We start from the raw sequence: 18,310 nt of genomic DNA, 5'->3' as shown, positions 1-18,310 counted from the left end.
TTTTGTCAACTGACAATTTGTAAAGTTTTCCAATTGAACATATGTTTTTCAATTCTTACAACATATTTTACAACTAAGCTATTTTAATGGGGGAGTAGTACCCCCTTATCTATGGGGAATAAGTTCCAAGATCCCCAGTATACCTGAAACTGCAGATAGTGCCAAATCTATATATTATGTTTTTACCAACACATACATACCTATGATAAAGTTTCATTTGTAAATTAAACACAGTAAGAGATTAGGGAAAACTTGGGTTATAGGATATAAGATCACAAATGAAATTTTAACATATAATGGATACTGAGATGAAATAATAAGAACATTGGTTATATTCCTGAGAATTGTCACATAATTTTCACACAGGAAAAACAAAAGTTAGCATGTACATTTTTATAGGTTAAAAATGTTGATCATGTGCTTTTTATTATAATTTTTACTAATATGAATAGTAGATAAAGTGATTGCAGGAAAAAGTAAATATATAAGCAAATAACTAACATATGTTTTAGCAGTTCCACTCTTAAGTATTTACCCAAGAGAAATTAATACGTGCCACAAAGACTTGTACAAGAATGTTTATAACAGCTTTATTTATAATAACCAATAATTGGAAAGTACCTAAATACCCATTAACGGAAGAATGTATAAACAATTTGTGGTTCATGTAAGCAATTGAATGCCGCTCAGCAATGAAGATAATGGAACTACGGATACATGCAACAGCATGGATGAATCTCCCCAACGTTATGGTTTTGCAAAGAGGACAGACATAAGAGTGCATACTTTATGATTTCATTTATATAATATTAAGTTTCGAAAAGACAAAACCAATCTATGATGATAGAAATCAGAACAATACTTGCCTGTGGGGAATAAGGATTGACCGGAAGTGTAGAGGGGGGGAAACTCTTTGGTGTAATGTCATTGTCGTGTATCTTGGTTGAGGTGTTGGGTCTATAGGTGCCCATGCCGTTGTCAAAGATTAAGATTTGTCCAATTCACTGTATATACATTTTACATGTGTATACATTTTAATAAAACAGGAATGAGGAAAAAGTGAATATATGACACATTTTATCAAATAACCAGCTTCTGGCAGTATTAATCAAGCCATAGATGGCAATAGCCTACAAAGATTACTTGCATTTTTTTCCATCTTTTCCATTTGAATTGATTTGATTAGGTTCAAAGATAATTTGTAATCATTACTCTCAGTTGAAATATAGAAGGAAGCATGTTCTGAGTATTCTGCTTTTAAGAACACCTTACAACTTGAGGAGGTGAAAAGGCTGAACCTTGGGTTGGACTGTAACGTTCACATCAGTATTCTTTCGTGAAGGTCCAGTGTAAGTGGACACCTACATGGCAAATCAAATAGAGCCTATTGCTCGAACATCTGTCAGACCATATGCTTTGGCTTCAGGTTCAGTGTAAAAACTAAAATGCTAATGACTCCATCCATCATTACAGAGCTTGGCAGACATGCATCATTGAATTGGGCAGAGAAATTCAACAGTGGAGTTATTGAAAGTAGAGAATTGTGTGGGTAGATTTGGTGGCACCATTTGTTTTGGTGCATTGAAATGAGGCTGTTTAATGCGTGTCTGGTAATCCTATGCAGATTGCCATCAAAGCTGTGGCAATTGGGCCAATCTGTCAGTAATCGCCGCAGGGGCTGGCACCGTGCCTCCTCAGTGGGCCTGCCAAAACGGGAAAGTCAGCCACCGCTTTGCCCTTGGTGAGGCTCGGCGCTGCTGAAGTAGTGTGATGCAGCTCGTTTCTCAGCCAAAGGAAATGTCATTCCTCATGGAGCAACAGATAATTTAAGCAATGGCTTGAGAGTAATAATTGGAGAGTGATATCAGTAAAATGAGATGCAAATTGCTCTAAAAACAACCAGAGAGAGGCTGATCTCTGCAGTACCAACTGTTGTCAGTGGAGGGGCAGTGAAAAGGGTTGGTCTGAAACTTCTGACCACACCACCTTGTTTCTATACTGCATATGCATGGTGATGCAAATCTGAAGCATGCTTTTTTAAAAATGGAGTTTACTTAGAAGTACAAAAATTTCAACTGATGAAAATGTATCACTAAACTATTTCAGATGCCAAGTAGTCATTGCTCAAGATACTCTTTCTGATGGCCCATGCTATGTTATTTTCCCAGACTTATTTATGCTGTCATTTGATATGCCCAGATGTTTATGGTATATATAATTTCCACAGGAGATTTTATTATCCTTGATACTATTTCTTTTAGAGAAAAAAGTCTGATAATTTCCTGTGTATTATAATGAAGAAAAGTTCCCTGAAGACATTAATCTATGCTTTGAAACCGCAGTTTACAGTGAGCCATTCACTGAAAACTAATTTGAGAGGAGTTTTTCAAAGTCAATTTGATTAAACACATCATATGTGATCAGCTCATGTTAGAAACCCTAAAAAAAGCAAAACATAAAGGAATACAATCTAGTAAAAATTGTCCTAATGTCTGGGTGTGGTTAAAGTTCTGACATTTTCTAGGTAATTGACTTTTAAGAGTGACTGACATACTTGTGAAATACTAGAATAACAAAAGGCAGTATATATTAATAATTATTAGGGCAGTGAGTAAACTTAAAGAATGATGTCAGAATGGCTAAAGAGACATGACATAAATATATCTTGAGATTTTTGGAAGACTGGATAAGTGTCTTAAAATCTTATGTAGGGAATACACAAGAGGGATTTAATTTGCTCTTTATATATCTTAAAGTAAAATAATAACTTATGGTTTGAAGCTTATGGTGAGAGACATAAGCTGAGTATAAGGGATAATTTTATAATTGTAGGGCTGTTGAAACCTAGAATGAGCTGCTTCAGGAGGTAGTAACATTATAATTAGTTGAAGTATCCAAGCATAATCTGGACAAGCACTTGCTAGAGAAGTTGAGGGACATTGACCACGGAGGCTGTGCTGGACATGGTGGCTCATTTCCTGTAATCATAGCACTTTGGGAAGCCTAGGTGGAGAGGATCGCTTGAGCCCAGGAGTTCAAGACCAGCCTGGGCAACATAGTGACACTCTGTCTCTATGAGAAAAGGAAAACAAAAATTTAGTCAGGAATGGGGGTGCACGCCTGTGGTCCTAGCACTTGGGAGGCCGAGGTGGGAGGATCACTTGAGCCAGGTTATGATGTGCCACTGCACTCCAGCCTGGGCAACAGAGTGAGACCCTGTCTCAAAAAAAAAAAAAAAAAAAAAAATACTGAGGCTGCATACTTTTTAAAATACCTCCAGCCCTGAAGGATGATTCTGTAACTGAGTAAGGAAAGACTCTATAGACTCTAATGACAGCTATTTCAGAGATGAGAAGTGAGCAACATAGACTGGTGAAATCACTTAACTGAAACCTGGAAGTATACATAGGCCTTGAATAAGCAAAGATTAAGTAGGTTATTACTGCAGATTGAGAAGGCAGAAAGCACACTGTATGTTTGCAAAAGTGGGATAGGAACATATAAAGCAAAGGATCTTACTGAAGTTGAAGGTTCACAATGGCTAATTGAGATAAATATAGTTTATGGAAGAGTTGGTGCTGGACCATGATGGAAACAACTGGAAGAGGAAGAGGCTACCGTTGGCAATACAGACATCAAACAATGAAAGCCTGAGACCAAACTGTGCCAGCGGAATCGGAAAATCTATGAGTAGGAAAGGAGAGGTTTTGGGTCTGGTTGGTACCAGTTGATAGAATTTGGGAAGATGAGAGAGTGATAATAATAAAGACAACCTTCTAAATTTTCTCAAAGTTTAACTTTTAAAGCCAGTCGATAAATTTATTTTCTGTCTTGGAACTAATTTGTCTATTAGAACCATTGTTTATTTTTTCCTGTTTCTACCTTCGTAATTGCATATAAATGATCCTCAGTAGAAGTGAAAGATGAGGAGACATTTCAATTCCTTTTGGCTCTTTTTAGCCTTAATAAAAGTTTGCCAAGTCAACTTGAAACTTGCAGCCAAATGAAACAAACCTCTGCATGGTCCTTGTATCACTGAGGAGAGCTAATTTATGGGAAAGCTGTTGGTATCTTCAGCCCTGGCTGCTTCTGTAACTTGTGGCTCACAGAATATCTCTGTTTTCTTAAATTTTGTAACCTGCTCTAGACTTAACCTGACATGTATACTGGTCTGCTATTTAATTCTCATATTCTCTTTATCCTTTGCTTAAACAGTAGTGACTTTTCCATGTATGTGCTGGTTTACAATTAATTCTGCTTCATTTAAGAGACTGTGTTCTGTTTCGTGGCTAGTAGCTGTCACTCTTGGCAGTCCTGCTTTTCGTTTGGCCTTTGGTTTATTCTAATTCATGGGATTATATTATTCCTTCCTGGATTTTTATAAAGAATTTTGCTCATATATCTTTAGAGAAAATAACTGACCATGTATCCTGGATTGTATGGTTTATCTTTTCCTTATGGCATTTTGTGTGTGTGTGTGTGTGTGTGTGTGTGTGTGTGTGTGTCCACATATGTAACACTGAGCATCAGACAGTTTAAGCATTAATTTTTAGGATTGTTAAATATTCCTGAGGTCATTTTGGTTGGCTTTATGTGGGTTTCTACCATAAACAGTTCAATGCTTTGCAGATATAGTGCTTTCTTTTCCTTCTTTAATAATTTATAATCTCAGAATTGAATGTCTACAGATTACATAGTTGATTATAAATGAATAATGTGTGGAATATTCTTTACCTTTCTTATCTATTCCTGGAACATGACTGTAAAATCATGGTAATCATAGAAGCTCGAGGATTTCTTCTTATCGATATCTATAAATAACAATTTACTGCTCTTCCTGTGCAAGAATAATGTACTCTCCTACTGTTTGTAGAGCTGCCCTTTCAGTGTGTTTTCCAGATGTGTCATGTCAAGCACTTTATAACTTTTCCATCGAGCTCCTGTGATCAGTATTACAACATGGGGCTTTGGCAGTGGTGTGGTTTCTTTATGAAAAGCAGTCTGCTACAAAGATCTAATATTTATAAAATCATTTTATTGTAAAATGAAACATAGATATAGAAAAACACACAAAAATAACAGCTGTTATGACTCAGTGAAGATTTTTACAAGATACACACCGTACAGGTCAAGACAGAGACCTTGCTGGCCATCCCAGAGGCTCCTTCCGCGTGCGCCGTGTCAGGCACAGCTGGGCTACGTGCCTGTCCCTACAGATTACCACTATCATGACTTACAGCTCTTGTAGGTATTTCTTTTCACTCATATATGCATTCCTAGGCACCATAGTTTAGTCTTACTGATTTTTAAAAATACGTATTTTGAAGTATCTTTTAATCTGTAGGTTTGTCCCGTATTCCATTCTTTTTCTCACAGTTTATCTGTTAAGGAACCTAGGCTGTCCGCTGTCTGGTTTCTCACAGTCTACATTTTGCTGATTGCATACTAATGTCCTCTTCAGTTCAACATGTTCCTCTTTCCTCTGTATTTCCTGCAAATTGGCAGCCAGATCCAGGGTCAAGTTTGATCCTTTGGCAACACTATAGGTGGTGCTTGGAATAATTATGGAGGAACAAAATGTCTTGTCTGTCTTTTTGTGATCTTGGCAGTTGCTGATGATAAATGCCTATATTTATTCCTGGAGGTGGAAAATTGTGATATTCTATTATTTTTGTTTCTTGCTTATTTTGTATTTTTTAGTTGATGAAATTTCCCTCATCTACTATTTTTTACCAAATGATATAATTCATTAAGTAAAAGAAGGATAAATTCTCCAATCTTTGCTTTATTTCCTAGTTTTCAATATAACGAGTTGTTTCCCTATCTTCCAAAGATGACTGATTCGTTTTTTTTAATATCAGTATTAACTCACGGATTTAAGCATATTTAATGGACTTCAATTCATTGCAATTATTACTATTATTAAAGCTCAAACTGTCCTGTCTTTGCCCATTGGTAGCCTTTCCAAGTTGCCCCTTGAACCTTTTTATGGTATGACCTTAGCAGGCATTGAGAGCCTCCTTGTTACCTGGTATTGTGAAATGTTCTAGTATACTTTCTCCTCCAAATCTGGAATCAGTCACTCTTCTGTGGTGCCCTGATTAGTGTTAGTGAGAAACTGTATTTCAAGATCATAATGTGGGTGCTGAGGGACACTCATTGCTAGACTTCTTTAGTGAAAAGAGGTAAAAAAATATATATTTAAAGATAACATACCTAATGAGTTTATATTGATATTTCAAATTCAGGCCTAAATATTTTCACTTAATGTTTATTCTATTACAACGTCTCAATTGCATCTTCTTTTTCCACACTGATTTTTTTTTTTTTTTTTTTTGAGATAGAGTCTCACTCTGTTGCCCAGGCTAGAGTGCCATGGCGCCAGCCTAGCTCACAGCAACCTCAAACTCCTGAGCTCAAGCAATCCTAGTGCCTCAGCCTCCCGAGTAGCTGGGATTATAGGCATGCGCCACCATGCCCGGCTCATTTTATATATATATATTTTTAGTTGTCCATATAATTAATTTCTATTTTTAGTAGAGACGGGGTCTCACTCTTGCTCAGGCTGGTGTCGAACTCCTGAGCTCACATGATCCACCCGCTTTGGCCTCCCAGAGTGCTAGGATTACAGGCGTGAGCCACCGCGCCCGGCCTCACACTGATATTTTTGGTTGTCAATAACACTGGGGAAAATAGGTTTAGAATATCTCATAATTAAACATTTACTTTATCTCATATTATTTTGAATTCTTGCCCCATACATCCGTTGTCAGCATATAGTACAGTTCTTGCCTACATACTATGCGCTTTGCCACTTTGCCCTCATGTAGTCTTAGTTCTGAATGTTTTTAATGTTCATTGTTAGTCCATATGTTATGTCTTCCTGAGAATTTTGGATGTCTGAAATTCATTTTCTACCAGATTCTTGAGGATCTGCTTATGGGAATAATATTCTTGAGTTCTTAGATGATGTTAATAGTCTGTGTCCTTGATTCTTAAGCCAATTTTGCAGTATATATTAAATAAAATCTTTCATTCACATTTTCTTTCCTTGAGTAATTTAAATAATGTTACTTCTTTTTCTTCTGCCAGAAAGCCTACTGACAAAGTCTGCTAATTTTCTTTTTCTTATAAATCATGTACCTAGTTTGTCTAGATATTCCCCCAATGTTTTTTCCCATTCATTCAAAGTTTCTAATTTTACCAGAATATATGTTACTGTGGATCATTCTGGGTTATTCTCAGTTATGTGGTATTTTCTTTCATTATGTAATTTCTAAATATTTTTTTAATTGCAGAATTTTTTTAAATTATAATTTTTAGTACTTTTTCTGTTCCTTGCTCCTGTAGGGACCACAATTATCTCTGTGTTTGATCTTCTTTGCATGCATATCGTTATTGGTCACTGTCTCTCAAATCCTTTTTATTCTCCTTATTTTAAAATTAAAAAAATTATTTTGTCACATTTTGTTTTGCTCAGGGAACCATGAATTTAGTTATTTCCCAGCTTGACAGGGACCTAAACATCAAATGTAGAGAGATAATCTCTTCCCTGTTCCTCCAATTTTAAGAAGATGGAGGAGTCGTATATAATTATGTTCCTGAAAAGGCAGTGAAATAATCTCTGCATGTGTTGTAAGTGCAACTTTTTTTTAGTTTAAAATTAAATTGGATTAATTTTATTTCTCTGGCTTTGAAAAGAGAAGTTGAAATAAACTGTACCATATTTTAATTGTATCATATTTCTTTTTAGGATACTTTCAAGCTGAAAGTGATAGAAAATGAAATGTGTTATGTGCAGGAAGACCAGAGAAAAGGGGCTCTAGGAATTGTTGATGTCATTTCAGAGACTTGATCGAGAACATGCTCTGTCTTTCTCCCTGATGTACCATCCGCAGAGTGCCAACATTTCTCTTAGATTGACCTTCCTCATGGTTACAAGTCAGCTCTTCCAGTTTTAGGGATGACGTTGAGAAAAAGAAAAGGGAACCCACTTTCTCATGTGTCATCTTAGAAGTGAGGAAGCCTTTCTAGATACAACTTGACCAATTCCTGTCACATCTCCTTGACCAGAATCAGGACACACACCTCTTTTTAAATATGTCACTGTTAATGGAAAGAATGCTCACGTTAACCTATTGTTAATAAACTAGTGTGTCTCAAGGTGTAGTATCTTGTGCATGCCTAAGGATCTTATGAATATGCAGATTTTGATTCAATAGGTCTAAAGTGATCTCTACACTCTGCATTTGTAAGAATCTGCCAGGTGATGCTGATGCTGTAGATCACACTTTGAATAGCAAGGGATTTGGTTAATAACTGGTTGGAATGGATGTTAGGGAATCATCCAATATTACCACTTAAATACTTTATGCCAGGGGCTGAACTTGTCACATGAGCACTTCGTGAACTCTGTGTGATAATGCTCACATAGCATCATAGAGGAAAATGATAACACCCAGCGATTATGGTGACTTGCTCAGGTATACTTGGTAGATGACAAGTTCCATCCAGCAGCCTGTACTGGAGACAAAGTAAATAAGAAAGAAAGCATGAGATAGATCTGGGGGAAAAAAGAAGAGGAGCAGAAGATAACTAAGTGGAGGTTATATATAATCCCTTCTACCATATAATTTTGTGTACTTCCTTTTTCAGTACTTCTCAGAGTAGGGAATATTTGTAGTGGAGGAATCATAAAAACTCAAAGCAGAATAAAGAGCCTAGAACTGAAAAACATAGCACAGACAATGAACTATATGCAAACGTTGCTTCATAAGAGAGAAATTTACCATTATTTCTTATATCCTCCTTTATGGTCCTCTGATAAATTGATAGCTTGTTATTAAAGGCCTATTTTTGGAATTTTAAAAGAAAAAGTTAGTATTTTTGACTTCCAGAATGTATAATACATATTATCCCTTGCTATTTTGACTGTGACGCAATACCGGAAGCTGAGTAAATAAAGCAATGCCTACTATAATGCATTATATTTGCTCGTTGGAACAATGCATTCATCAAGCCTCAACAGCAAATAATCAAGTCATTGGATAAGATCTATCATAAAAATGAAAGAAGCAGCTTTGGTTTAATATAGAAGAAAGACTTGGGTTTAGTCATCAAACCTGGTTTTGAGTTTTAGTCCTGCTCCTTAGAGGCTATGCATCACATTTCTGATCTTTCTGAATCTTGATTTTATGATCTTTAAATGGAAATGACTCTATCACAATTAAGTTTATATGAGATAGAAGTGACAGAACCAGTGACAACTAACATAATGTCAGATACATGGAGGTGTTTATTAAATGATTATTGAATAGAAACCTGAATGTTATGACTCTGGGTTCATTTTTATTGTTATTCTATTTCAGTAGATAAATAGTACCTCTCTGTTCTCATTAATTATATAATATACATCCTATATAAACATATATATTTTGTAGTTAATATTATTAATACATACAAATACAAATATCATGTAATGTATCAGCTTTGTGATTTCTTGACTGGATGACCTTAAACTTTTCAACCTCTTTGAGTTGTGTTATGGTTCTAAAATAGCTTGGTGCAAGTGATCTCTCGGTGTCCTCGTGATTCAATATTTATGTAGCTTCCCTTTATTATTAGTTTGACTTAAGATTATATATTTAGTTATAATAATTTATAAAAGCCTAAGGAGGGTGACATGATTCTTGTCTCGAATATGTACAATGAATTTAATTCCTTTTAACAAAGTACTTGAACATGCACTAATGGTAATATATATTAGATGACATTGAAGAAAAAAAATAAGACATGAAACCCTATCTTCAGAATGATTTCAGTATACAAAGAGATAAAAATACACATACGGAAAATATTATAGTAGAAGAGATTTAAGATAGAACAGTCAGTTAATAAGTTTTATATAATAACATTGCATGGAGGTTTTGAGGTAGTATTCATGACTCTGCTAGCAGGAATAGAAAGGGAAGAGTCTGTATAAGCTGATGGAATGTGAGGTTGAGGCAAAAAGGAAAGAGCCAGACACTATAGATCAAGTCATTGTGGGAATCAATGAGGAACGTTAAAAGTTACTAATTTCCATTTTTGGATAACATTTTTTTCATAAGAGCAAATGACTGATTTCAGCAAAAGTCAGTAATTTTAAAATAGTTATAAAGAAATAGTACAATTTTGATATATGGTAATGCATCAACAATAGAAAGTTTAAGAGAACCTAGAATTCTTTCAGGCTAGTAAAATCTTCTTTGAAATGGCTGGCTAATAAGTTGAAGGGTCAGAAGGGGAGGTCTCATGGACAATGCAGAGGATGGAAGGAGCATGAGATAGAATCTCATGGGCAGTTGTGAGTCCAGAGGAGACTATCATTGAACAGGAATTTGGATGTTGTTAGGTAGAGCATCACTGAGGCCAAAGTGAGTTTGGAATCATTGAGAATGCTCACAGAACTATGGTGGGGAAGATAATTTGGTCTGTGAATATTCCCAGAGATGGGAATGATATTTGGACTTGCTGGGAATTGCAGAAGATGAGAGGTGGTTGAGTGGGAGAGGAGGAGAAGGATCTGCAAGTTAGGAACCAGGACATTGGTAGCTCTCCATGAAGAAGGGTGTAAGGTACTAGAAGAAATTGTGTCTTACTATGCCCTCCTTTGAGAAAGTGGTATTGTAAGAAGAATGCCAATGAAGATGAAAAGATGGAATAATGGTTCTTCAGAGGTAAACCTTAAGGGTACTCAGAATCTCTTCACAAGAGGAGAAAGGTTTTGAAAGACATAGTGTTAAAAGACTTGAGTGGCTGTGTGCATGGCCAAGAGAATTCAGAAGGCAGGACAGGCAGCAGACATTGGCTAGTCTTGCAGAAGAACTTTGATGTATAAATGGCAGAGAGCAAGATGATACATTGAGCACAACTGGAAGGATACTTTAGAGGAAGAGAAGATGAAGTTGTGTATGAAAGTAAGGAGCACAGAGTCGTGGTCTGCTTTCTAATTAGAAAGATTATATGGAAATGATGTCCTAATTGAAAATACAATCTGAGATGTGCATGTGTAATGATCTTTTGTGTTTGTGTGGTTTGTAGGGAAAGAGTTTAGGCTGATTATATTCAGGGCTTTTGAATATAAGCTGCTTTTCCTCTTCCTTAATGAGTAGCGGATCTTGGTACAAAAATCATATAGGATGGGTGGATAAGGAGAGAAGAATTAACAAAACACTGAATAAAAAATGACAAAATCCTAATAATGAGAACTTGGTATTCTTAGGTATGTATGTATGCATATTCACACACATATATGTATATATTACATAATATGCATATATATGATTTCAGATATGGAAAAGTGTGTTTAAACATACAGTGAATTAATAGAATATCCTCTTTATCATTTACTCTTTTAAAAAATATAAAATATTTCAAACATACAAAAAAATCACAGACAGCAATAAAATTGCCATTAATGTTCCCATCACCCTAATTAAATAGAAGTTAACATTTTGTACTTTTGTCCCATGACTTTTCGTTCAGGAACATTTCTTTGAGATTTAAATACTCATACATGTAGTACTAGTTAGTGGGTTGCTGGAGCCAGTGAGTATCAGAAAATTATTAAGTTTTTGGGAATTTTGAGAGCCAAATGATAGCACATTGATAATTTGAAAGTGACCATAGTGGAGTATTTATGCCACAGAAATTCAAAAATGCTACCAATCAGCATTTTATTATTTTGGTTGAACACCTATCTGTTCCAAACTTTGCCAGCACATTGCTGGTCCAAGTTTCCTTAGTTTAACTGCTACCTTGTATTTTATTGAATAAATAAAACTCAGTTTATTAATGTTTATCTGCTACTCAGAAATATTTGGATCTTTTCCATATTTAAGTATCACAAACAATGCTGAGTTCAATGCTCTCGTACATATCTCCTTGATCACATATGCCCAGGTGATTCCAATATAGAAACCTAGAAGTGGAATTGCTGGGACCTGAGGTTTGTGCATTCTCAACTTTACCAAATAGTAACAAGTAATTTTCTAAAACCACTTTAACGGTTTACACTTCCACCAGGAATTTTAAAATTTTTGTTTCCCACATTTACTGTATAAAATTATATGAAAAGATACCAGGGATATTTAGCATTTCACTGACAAGAAATAAGATTGAGGATCATTATCAATTCTTTCTCAGAGTTGTGGCTTTTCTTTGCTCTTTGTGTTGTCTTTGACATATAGAAATTTTAAAATTTAGGTTGACAGTCACCTTTCATAGTTACTAGACATATACATTTTCTCCTTTTTATAGTCCATTTTTTGATTGAGTTATTTATCTTTTTTCTTATTGAACTGTAGAAGATCTTTCCATATCTTGGCTATTTATCTTTTGATGGCTATTTCATTGACAAATAGCACAGTTCATGACTTTTCTTTTTCACTTTATTTATGATGTCTTTCAATATATAGAAGCGATAAATTTTATTATGGTTGAATTTTTCAGTTATTTCCTTTATAGTTTATGCTTATTAGTCTTGTGTGAGATACCCCGATATCATAAATATGTTCTCTAATATTTTATTTTGAAAGCTGACAGATATGCTTTTAGCATTTGGGCTCTTTTGAGTACTACTTTGAAGAGTATAAATTGGCTGTCATTAATAGCAAAGAGAGAGAAGTATGGAATGTGTACAGATTTTGGGTTGATCCTACATTATTCATCAGTTTGTTTTTTTGTCATTCTGAGGCCAGCACATGCTACATCTTTGGAACACAAAGACGCGTAGGGCGTGGTCTCGGTCTCCTGCTGGCTACAATGCAGCACATAGAGTATAGTATAAGGCCTAAAAGAAGCTTGTTCATATGTTCTGGAAGAATGAGGGAAACAAATCATTTGCCATGGAACTGTTAACTCTCCTGTTACTTCATATACTCTGGTATACTAGCAATTTTATGGAAAATGAATATTACTACCTTAATGTCAGCCCTACATCCTTTAAAGGATACTGGTATTCACTTACATCATTTTCCTGATGAAATGACAATGGTAAAAATTTGTGGGTCTACATTGACATTTCCCCCCTAATTTTGCAATAAGAATAATTTATCACAGATATTGCTTGCTGAGATGCCTGGGATTTATGGGAAGGTTAACAATCTGTTTTTTAAAGATTGGTTCTGTTTGCAGAGACGAAATGGAGAAGATATACCCGTAGCCCAGACTAAGAACATCAATCACAGAAGATTTGCTGCTTCCTTTAGATTGCAAGAAGTGACAAAAACTGACCAGGATTTGTATCGCTGTGTAACTCAGTCAGAACGAGGCTCTGGTGTGTCCAATTTTGCTCAACTTATTGTGAGAGGTAAGGTGAAATTGTTTTTACTTCATTGAGTTGTATGGCTTTGTTACAACAAAAGCAACTCTGTAGGTATATTGATTGATTTTTAAATCATAGTGTTTTTAATCTCAGGTCCCTATATATAAAAACCATATTATTATAAAAGTTCTGATAATGTCTTAAGGTAAAATTAAGAGTGTAATTGTAAAGTTTTTCAAATTTCCAACAAGTATTTTCCATCAAAAGGGATCTATTTTATAATGCTCTAATAGGGCTGAATATTAATATATAAAATATCTTATTCTGTTTTGCTATCATCTAGTTTGCATTTTAACTTCTTGTTCTCTTTTGTTCTTCAAAGCATTGTGGCAATGATGTCAAGGTCAATCATTCTATCCCCACAGACCTGTAAATTTTACCAGTATCAAAATAGTAGTAAATGTTCACTAATTCATGCTCCCTATAGAATCTTAGAAAGTTAGAACTGCTAAGATGTCTTTATTAATATTGTTGGATACTAAAGTTACTAGAGGGGAATGTCAGGGATTCTTACCTATTAGTACATATGTGTAGTGAATCCTGGAAAGATATGTACAAGTGTAAAACATATATTCTATTCATTCACAATTTACTGAGTCCCCATTATATTCCAGGCACTGTTCTAGGTTATACAGATACAATTATAAATAAAGTATAAAGTCCTTGCCCATATGGAAGCTTAATATTGAGATATGTTAGGCATACTACATAGATAGATATCGAAAATGTAGTATCAAGCCATGGTATATGTTATCAAGAAAAATAAAGGCCGGGCGCGGTGGCTCACGCCTGTAATCCTAGCACTCTGGGAGGCCAAGGTGGGCAAATCGTTTGAGCTTAGGAGTTCAAGACGAGCCTGACCAAGAGCAAGACCCCATCTCTACTAAAAAAAAAAAAAAAAATAGAAAGAAATTAGCTGGACAACTAAAAATATATATAGGAAAAAAAATTAGCCAGGCATAGTGGCACATGCCTGTAGTCCCAGCCACTTGGGAGGCTAAGGCAGAAGGATTGCTTAAGTCCAGGAGTTTGCGGTGAGCTAGGTTGACGCCATGGCACTCTAGCCTGGGCAACAGAGCGAGACTCTTGTCTCAAAAAAAAAAAAAAAAGAAAGAAAGAAAAAGAAAGACACAAAATGACAGAGAATATTTTAGTAAGGTGGTCTGGAAAGCCACTTCGAAAAGTAACAAGTGAGTTGAAATCATTAAAAAACCAACCAAACAAACAAAAACAATGAGGACTTCAGGCAGGTGAAAATTTAAAAGAAAGTAGCTTTGTTGAATAGGATACTGAGCACCAATCAATATAGACACAAATGAAAATAATTATAAACTGTGCAAATCTCTTTAAGGATAAGTTTGGGAAAAAAATAACTGTGCTGAGATTGTCAGAGATATCATGGAAGGCGTCTGTGAATGAGTCCTCTTTGAGGGACCACCTGAAGGTTGCAAGTTGCCCAGGTTAGGGGGATGGGTGGAGGGGCAGGGGTGAAAGAAAGAAGCACCAGCAAGCAGAGAGCACAGAACATGCCAAGGCCCGGGGGCTTTAAGGAGACTATGAGATACGTCCATATTCTGGTTACTATGGTTTATAATGCTTGGCACCAAATGCCTTTTAGATATATTATTTCAAGAGTTTCTTAATTTAATACTTTAACCTTTCATACTTTTAGAGAGAAGGAAAGTGAAATTCAAGCTATTTGATAATTTGCCCATAGCCACAAAAATCTAATAATTGACTGAGCCAGAATATAACCCCATGTTTCTTGATTCCTAATGGTGAGCTCATTCTTTTCTACCCCAGCTTTGTCTCTCATTAACATTACTGAATAATGCTGTTAGCTTCTTGTATACTTTCGTCTTGGGGAGACCATATGGCTTATTAAAAAGTTTTATCTTTGTAGATTAAATATGACTATTTTTAATGAAATGTCTCCCATGTCCGCATAGTCAGCTCATATCACCTGCAGAAGTTCATGAGATCATAGCCCCAATTTATTGAATAATAAGAAAATATTATAATATTTGGCTCCAGTGTTCAGGCAGAGAAACAATTTATCCCATGTTCACAGATGCATGGATATTCATCTTTGTTAAGCCCGATTCTAGCATCTTTCTCACTTGAACCTAATTTTGAAAGCCTGAAGGTGTCCTTGGGTAATTTTCAGGGTGATTAATATGCTGTAGGTACTGCAATGTGGGTGTCCTATTGAATGTTAATGCTCAGTGTATCTTCATAGTACTATATATGCATTCACTATATACAACCTCTGAAGGAAATGGTGTCTTAATAGTGTACCTAGAGTGCTTTTGAATACCTTACCGTGTATATACTATATGTAGTTATGTATAATATATATTATAGTTACATATATTTATATATATATAGTTATCTATACATTTTTTTCGAGGCAGTCATCCCATGATATATTTATTGGACAGATTGTAGAAGAAAGCGATTATTTTATCCAGGTGCTCCCTTTATATATATAGTTCCTTCTTTTATATGGACATTTTCTGCATGTTTATTTTAAAAGAGAGTCATTTTTTCAATACTAGATCTCACATTTGTCTTAATCAACAAGTAGATTTTACCATTTTATCAAAACTTGGTTTTCTTTACCTGGAAACAACTATGTTACAGGTATTCTAGGAGCATTACTTATAAAATAAATAATTATTTCAACAAAATTTATAAAAGGATCCTTAAATTTCATTGAGAATTTTGATGCATTTTTCTTTCTTTCTTTTTATCTTTTTTAAGAAAGTCCTGCCATTTAATGTAGATTTTCTTTTAAGTTTTATGTTGGGAAGGTTGGGTTCAAATATGATGGTTCTTTGAATATGTTTTCTACAGTCTGCTAATATTTTAGGAATATATTTTGCTAGTTTTTGCAGTTTTATTTTTCTTTTCAACAAATTTTAGGTTGTATCACTTATAAGTTATTGTACTTACAGGTGATACTTTGCTGTTTCATTTGAAAACCGATGTAGAGGTATAAGTTTTCTTGTTTGTCCAGATGACCACCAAATAAAAATTGCTAACCAGACCCTTTAAGGGTCATCTGTCTTGGTGTTGAAACAATGCTGAGATTAACTGTGATGACAGGTCCTATCTCTCATTGGCACTTTTAAAGCTGACATCCTGTTACATGGATAGAAAAGATGGTAATTTTAAAGGAAATTTTTGGGGCAGTGATATGAATAGTCTTTAATAAGAGCTGGCATACTATTGCCTGTTGTCAAAGATGACCCAAGGGTAAGAGTTTATTAGTGCATTTTCACTTAAACTGAAAGTGACAGGGCACGCTTAAGGCTTTTTTGTTGCTGTTTGTTATAAATGAAAATTTCACTGAAAAATTCTTATGCTGAAGAGTATCGATCTATGTTTTCCCACAGCCAAAGGAAGGGACAAAAAAGTATGGTGAAACAGAATTTACTTTGTCATTACTTGAACATTGCTTCATTTTGAGTAATGATAACATCTTTAGCTTGTGGAAGCCAATCTTTATTGACAAAGAAGTTTTTACAGAGAAGAAATGAAGAGCAGACGTTTTTGCTTGATGTTTTACAAAATCGAAGTGTAAAAAGTATGAAATACAAGTTGAAGTGGTATTTGCAAGCTCCAAACTGAAAATACCAACTTCACCGTCTAACTATGTTACAGATCGTTTTGCTCATTCTCTACTTCATTTTCAATTTTCTCCTTCTTCCTTTTCCACTTATCTAAATCAAACACCCACTTACATCTCTAACCAACTGACCTGCATATACTTTTATAAAATTCTCTGATTGCTACACCTGACACACTCAATTTCTATTCCAAATTGTTTGTTTTCATATCTATCATTTTTACCTGTGAAACTATTACATTGTAAATTCTTTGATTTGAAAATCACAGTTTGTTTGTCATTGTTAATGGTTTAATTTTTAAATTTTAGTGTCAACTATTAGTCATTATCAAAATGCTTAGGAAATAAAAAGTATTCAGTTAATAATATCTATTCCTAATGAATAACCTCTAGCTGGAAATTGGGGTGATTATCAATCCATTTAGCCAGCTTTACTCAGAGTACGTACCCAACCTTATTCAGAATTGGAGTTTAAAATCACAAGAAATTCAGATTGATGTCAATATTTTTCTTGTTAGACAGTTTAAACTAGCTTAAACATAAGGGTATTTATTGACTGTTGTGACTGGAAGGTGCAGGATAGGCAGGCCTCAGGGTTGGTTGATCAAGTCATCAAACATGCAGGTTCTTCCCAATCCTTCATGCTGTAGCCCATGGTTATGGCTTTTATCCTAAGCCAGGCTCACTTCATAGTCACAGGGTAGCAATACGGCTACATGCTTCCTTGGTCTCATCCAGTTGGGATTAACGAGGGCATTAATCCCCACAACTATTAGAAACATGCATTGCTGGATATTGGAGAGACAACTAGTATGTCTAGTAAAGAACTTTTGTACACAGGACTCTAGATCATAAATATGTTATTCAGAGGTAGTTTTTCATTCTATTCAGCTAAGAGAGTAACTGGGAAAATATTTCAAGAGAAAGTACAGCAGAACCTTGACATACAGACTTTGGAATATGATAATGTAGGAGAGGGGTATTATCATACTAAGTCAAGTAACAGTATGGGTCATAGGTAATCAGTGGGATCACAACTTACTTGGTCAATGGTGAGCTGTTAATGGACTCATTTGCTAGTACCAGTTATCCACTATACATGTAAGAAAGGAAAGAAGTCAAAACTAACACAAGATTTGCATTTGAGCTTTCCAAATACTGCTTTTATTGTAATTATTTGTAGTTTATGTTCTGTCAGAGCCTGTCTAGTTCATCTTTGTTTGCCTCAGCACCTAGCACAAAGTTTACTTAAAGACATACAGTACTTTTCTTGAAATTAACAAGTAAAATTATTTAGTTGGAATCGGAGCAGT

General features: G+C 35.0%; 1 protein-coding gene across 3 annotated transcripts in view; it reads left to right on the top strand.

Moving 5' to 3' along the window:
• The window catches only part of PTPRK (protein tyrosine phosphatase receptor type K), a 503,601-nt gene that overhangs the window by 262,858 nt on the left and 222,433 nt on the right, over window positions 1-18,310 (top strand). For all 3 annotated transcript variants that reach the window (XM_045544333.1, XM_045544334.1, XM_045544332.1), the window contains exon 6: window positions 13,177-13,351. In XM_045544333.1, coding sequence (XP_045400289.1) covers window positions 13,177-13,351 — 175 coding nt within the window. The remainder of the gene's footprint in view (window positions 1-13,176; window positions 13,352-18,310) is intronic.

The sequence above is a fragment of the Lemur catta genome, chromosome 2 (assembly GCF_020740605.2).
Source record: "Lemur catta isolate mLemCat1 chromosome 2, mLemCat1.pri, whole genome shotgun sequence".
Lineage (NCBI taxonomy): Eukaryota > Metazoa > Chordata > Mammalia > Primates > Lemuridae > Lemur > Lemur catta.
The sequence above is the reverse complement of the archived record's forward strand: the minus strand, read 5'-3'. Positions and strand labels throughout refer to the sequence as shown.